This window comes from Capricornis sumatraensis, chromosome 5, assembly GCF_032405125.1.
Source record: "Capricornis sumatraensis isolate serow.1 chromosome 5, serow.2, whole genome shotgun sequence".
NCBI lineage: Eukaryota > Metazoa > Chordata > Mammalia > Artiodactyla > Bovidae > Capricornis > Capricornis sumatraensis.
Window position 1 is genome coordinate 118,423,576 of NC_091073.1, and position 5,628 is coordinate 118,429,203.

Below are 5,628 nucleotides of genomic sequence, written 5' to 3' on the forward strand. Positions count from 1 at the left end.
TCTCGGAGCACCAAGTGGGAGCTGGTGGGTGGAGGGGGTGCCTCGTCGAGGCCTGAGCAGGGCGTCCCTAGACGCCCACCCCATGGGCCCCTCGGCACTGTGGCCGGTGAAGGCAGAGCTGAGGATCAGCTCGGTCTCTCCGTGGACGCGCCTTTCTCTTTGTCTCCCTGAGCCCTCGATGCCCACGCTTCTTTACTGCAGGCACCTCTAGTGCCTCAACAGACGAAGACATGGAGACAGAGGCTGTCAATGAGGTCCTGGAAGACATCCCAGAACACGAAGAAGACTACCTTGACTCAACTCTGGAAGACGAAGAGATTATTATTGCAGAGTACTTATCCTATGTAGAGAACATAAAGTCGGCAGCAAAGAAAAACTAAGCGACGAACAGAAATAACTGTTAAGTTTCTGCTTATAAATATTCTGTCGTTTTCAAGGTGTAATGCAGGCCTTCTTCTTCTTCCTTTTTACTGATTTTGCTGCAAAGTGCTGCTTCCTGAGGGGTAGGAGGGGTGGGCAGGGAACAGGGATGTAGAGAGTGAGAGATGGGGGGTGGGGCAGGGTGCCAGTCCCCAGGGGTGGCCTTGGGAACTGAGCCGCCTCTGGCCTGACCTCGCTGTCACCCGCTGCCTTCAGGTTCTGCGGCCTGAGCGCCACCCTCCCTGCTCGTGTGGCTCCCGGGGAGGGCTGCGCGAAGAGCGGCTGGGGAGGGCTGCGCGAAGAGCGGCTGGGGAGGGGGAGGTGGGCGTGTCTCCCGCCCTCCCCCTCGCCCTGCGCTCCTGCCCTCTGGAACCCAGTGCTCGGTCGCCTCCTTCCCACAACGCAGCCCTGCCTCCTGCTTCGCCCTCTGCTGCTTCCCGAGCGTGTCCCTTAGCGCCTCAGCTGTCCAAGTGCTTTGGGAGCCTGTTAGAGACAAGGCGTTGCCTACTGCAGCCACACCAGACCGTGACAGAGGCCTTCAGCCTGAGACAGCAGTGTTTTTCCTGCTTAGCTGAGTAGACGTTCCCCAGTGGCTCAGACGGTAAAGAGTCTGCCTACAGTGCGGGAGACCTAGGTTCCATCCCTGGGTCGGGAAAATCCCTTGGAGAAGGGCATGGCAGCCCACTCCAGTATTCTTGCCCAGAGAATTCCAGGAACAGAGGAGCCTGGCAGGCTACATACAGTCCATGGGGTCACAAAGAGTTGGACACGACTGAGCGACTAACACTCAGCAAAGTAGGCCCTTGAAATTCTGGGTGGAAATTCAGAATGTATATATATTCAGAGTTCTTTACAGATACAAAATCTCTTATTAAACAGGAAAGTCTTAAATGCCAGCCAAGGCAACTTCCTTTTAATTAGCATTCTGAGATGCAGCGCTGCCATAGTAAATCCATTGCTGGCTGAGATGCCTATCAGAGATTTAAGATATATTTTCTCCATGTCTTTGTGTGGGAGTTGGGTATAATACAGAAGACTTTCTAAAGGTATGTAGTTACTAGCCTCTTAACAGCTCAAGTAACTGTTCTGAGTTGACCATGCCTTCCTCTAAACGTGTTATTAAATGAAGACCCTCAGCAGCACCAGGACACAGCTGGGAGAAGCCTGTGTGGAAAGAAATGCGCACCAGGTGTGTTCCCAAGACTTCCTGCCCCGTTGGAAGCTCCACGACTGAGGGTAGAGGGGTCACACAGTTGCCGTTGAGGGGCTGGCTGAAGTGCTTCCGCTTTTTCAGAAATCATAGAGCTTGGACAGCAGGCTAGTGTAAACGGGTAGAAATCTTGTCATTCTTTCAAAAGTGGATGGTACAGGCGAAAATAAAAGACGGAAGATACATTCCAAAATTGTCAGCCTAACTTTGCAATGAGTTACTCAAATTCCCAAACTGTTTGAGTGGTGACAGTGTCCGGGTGGTGTAGAGCTTCATTTAGGTTGGAGGTGTCAGCTTCCATTGACTTCCCATGAGGATCATCAGTGACTGTCACTAAAGGTCAAGTGTACAGAGGCTCTGGGCCTCGGGAAGGGAGTCGGGGTGGTGGTGGGTGCTTCCTAGCCTGATGGCTGAGGCTGTGAGGGGGTCCCAGCCTCATGTAAGACCAAGGCAGGCTTGGATTTGGGGCCTGGGTTGTAGCGTTTGGCTCACGAGGTGCTGCCCTGGGCGTGGCCGGGTGTGGCTTCTCGTTTCCCCAGCTGCTGCTTACTGACCATGGCAGAGGCTAGGGGAGCCAAGCCACACTGGCAGTTCTCACGCTCCGCTTGGGTGTGAAGAGACACAGAGAAGCCCGTTCGGGGCTCAGGACAGTGTAGGTGTGCGCTGTCCACCAGCAGGGCTGCCCATCTGCACACACTGATGGGCGTTAGCCCTGGCTGTGCCTCCAGCTGGTCGTGTGACACCTGACAGGCGGTGATGGAGCATCGCTCCCTGCTCTGGAATGCAAGAGAAAGAGCAAAGGACATTTGTGATGAAAAAGCTGTTAAACAGGAGGAAGGGTGCTGAGCCTGAAATCACAGAGGAGACGGGCTTTTGGGAATGGTTCTCCTTGGAGAGTCAGAGGGAAAGGACACTGCGGATGTTGGACAATGAGATTCCAGTAGGGGTGGAACAGGCTGAGTGCCGTGTTCATGAAGTCACAGGGGCTGTCCTAGGCCCACCAGAGGGTGTGAGACAGAGGTTGGAAAGATTGCTGAGTCCAACTACAGAGCACCCTGAGAGGCAGGCAGCGCTCCAGACATGAGTGGCGCCTAGTGGGGCCGTAGAGGGCTCCACACAGGGGTGGGATGGCCAGGCCTGTGGGCCGAGGGGGTCAGCGGAGGCTGCCGGCACTGGCCAGGGCGTGCTGACGCAGTCAGATCTGATCCCATCACCTACATGAAGCTCTGGCTGCCCTTGGCTCTGGTGACACCGCCACATCCTGTCCATTTTCCCGCCCATAAATCCTGTGAGTACTTCCTGTCCTTCCCCTACCCAACTAAAGGGATTTATCAGAGGCAAGGATATATTACCAAAGGCAAAGAAACAACCTGTGGTTATCTGGTCTTTATAGCTTCCTCAACATCTAGCAAAGCCCTCTTAGGCTGCTGAAATGAAAATTACTCTATAAAATTGATAAACCTTTAGCCAGATTCATCAAGAAGAAGGGGGAGAGGGCCCAAATCAGTAAAACTAGAAAAAGGACTGTAAGAGACTACTGCAAGCAAGTGCACAGCAATAAAACAGACAGCCTAGAAGAGCTGCACGAGATTCTCAGGTGCAAGTTCCCAAGACTGAACCAGGGAGAAACAGAAGACACAGACCGATTACAAGTACTAAAATTGAATCTGTGATTTAGAAACACCCAACCAAATGTTTTTGGCATCACCGACTCGACGGACACGAGTTTGAGCAAGCTCCGGGAGATGGTGAAGGACAGGGAAGCCTGGTGTGCTGCCGTCCATGGGGTTGCAAAGAGTCAGACACAACTGAGCAACTGATCTCACTGAACAAACCAAAGTCCACGAGGAGATGGCTTCACAGGCGGATTCTACCAAACATGTAAAGACGAGTTAAACCCATCCTTCTGAAACTATTCCTAACTGTTCCTGCAGAGGAAGGAACGCCTCCAAACTCACTCACTGTATGAGGCCACCATCACCCTGATGCCCAAACCAAAGAGCGCACACAAAAATTACTGAAATACAATTTACCCAAATATATCATGCTGTATACATGCAAAATAGTTTTCCATTTCTTACTCTTGGAGAGGCAGGCTGGAGAAAACCGAATGTGGCAGCCCACTGTAGGATTTGCGCCCAGGGGCTGTTTCTCAGGGTAGAGTGAGGGAAGATGCATGTGGTTGGATAGGACGCCATGCGCGCGCGTGCTGTCCAGACAGGAAAGCAGCATCAGCTGTGAGCACCAAGGACCGAGCGTCTGGTCACTCACACTGCCTCTGCCAGCAACACAGTCCGAGAAGGGTGAGTATAAACATCAGCACAGGTACTCAAGGGGGTTCTCTCTGCCCGCCCTCCCTGGAATGAACTTCAGCTTCCTGGAAAGCCCTTCAGGACTGGGAGGGCCTGTCCTTGGCCCTGGAGAACCGCTAGGAAGTGAGCGCTCCCAGACCTGGCGGGCAGCCCCCAGGGACCCCTCATCTCTCCTGGGTGCTGCGTCCCACCTGAAGAAGGCGGGGTGACGCTGCTTCTGCGGGTCCTCCTCACCAGCCAGCCTGTTCTGGCTAGGCCCCTGGCTTCCCAGAATTTGGGGCCGTGGCCCAGAGCACAGTCTCAGAGGTAGCGCTGCGCTTTCTATCGCCCCTGGAGTCAGTACTGTTATCTCTTCATGTGGCCAGAGGGCCAGCGTCCTTACCCACCAGGCATGGACCTGGGCATCCCGGGGTGCATCTGGCATCAAGACACCTTTCTGCACCCACACCCACCTCTCTGCATCAGAGGCTGCCTCTGCCTGGGGAGGCTTGCCTTTAGCAAGATGCTCAGTTCTCAAGGGGATTCCCTGGTGGCTCAGAGGGTCAAGAGTCTGCCTGCAATGTTGGAAGACTTGAGTTCGATCCCAGGGGTGGGGAAGATCCCCTGAAGGAGAAAATGGCAACCCACTCCAGTATTCTTGCCTGGAGAACCCCACAGATAGAGGAGCCTGGCAGGCTACAAGAAACAACATCGCAGAGTCAGACAGGACTGAGCGACTTCGCTTTCACTTTCCAGCTCTCAAGGGCGGACACTGTCTTCCTCAGCATTTCCTCTTCCTGCGACGGCGGCCAGCCAGGGCCGGGCCTGGAGGCCACCATGGATGTGGACTGCGGGCATCAGCGGAGGGGCTGGAAGAGGGCCCCTGCCGGGTGTGAGGGGGCCGCTGAGGCGGCTCCTCTCAGGGTCTCAGAGCCCGAGCCCCACTTCTCCCTTCACCCGCTCTTGGCAGGGGCTTCCCCTGCACACCCCCAGGGCCTGCCTTGTCCACACCTGAGAAGGGGCCGCCTCTGTGCCGGCGGGAGGAGCAGCGGATCCCCGCCGTCACCCAGGCAGACCGCGGGGCTGACTCCTTGCCCCCTGGCCCCCCTCCAGCTACCCCCCGGCTCAGGGACACTGCAGTGACACTGGGGGGGCAGAGGGCTTCACCGCCGGGGGTGGGCCAGGCCCCAGCTTCGCAGGCACTCTCCTGCCCTCTGAGAGGGCGCGGGACAAAGGCGAGGCACCACAAGGCACTTCCAAGGACCTGTATTTCATCCTTCACAAGCGGACAATCTGCCAAAATAACGGCAGTCCGTGGGGTTCTGTCTCGGGCGCGGCTTGTGGGATTTTAGCTCCCGACCGGGGATCGAACCCAGGGTCCCGAGCGTGAAGGCGCCCAGTCAGAACCACTGGACCGCCAGGGGAAAACCCCAGTCCGTGCCTTTTTTGAAGCGTCCGTCAGGCTCAGCAGGAAAAGACTTGGCTTCCGGGGACCTCGGGCGCCCGGAGCCCGGGCGGCTGGAGACCCTGAGAGTCGCGGGAGGGTCCAGGGAGGGCCGGATGGAGGGGCGGGCGGGGGACGCGGGCGGGGTGGGGGCGGGCGGCCCGGCGACGGCTTCGGAAGGCCGCCGGCGCGGGGGCGACGCACCACCCGCCGCGCCAGTCTGCCCTCGCGGTCCGGGGGGCGGGGGGCGCCGTCGGGGCGTC

At 56.8% G+C, this 5,628-nt stretch overlaps 1 protein-coding gene across 2 annotated transcripts in view; it reads left to right on the forward strand.

Annotated features, from left to right (window-relative positions):
- The window catches only part of NUB1 (negative regulator of ubiquitin like proteins 1), a 36,176-nt gene extending 34,384 nt beyond the window's left edge, over positions 1–1,792 (forward strand). For both annotated transcript variants that reach the window (XM_068972298.1, XM_068972299.1), the window contains exon 15: positions 202–1,792. In XM_068972298.1, the coding sequence (XP_068828399.1) occupies positions 202–380 (179 nt within the window). In that variant the 3' untranslated portion in view covers positions 381–1,792. The remainder of the gene's footprint in view (positions 1–201) is intronic.
- The last annotated feature ends 3,836 nt before the right edge of the window (positions 1,793–5,628 follow it).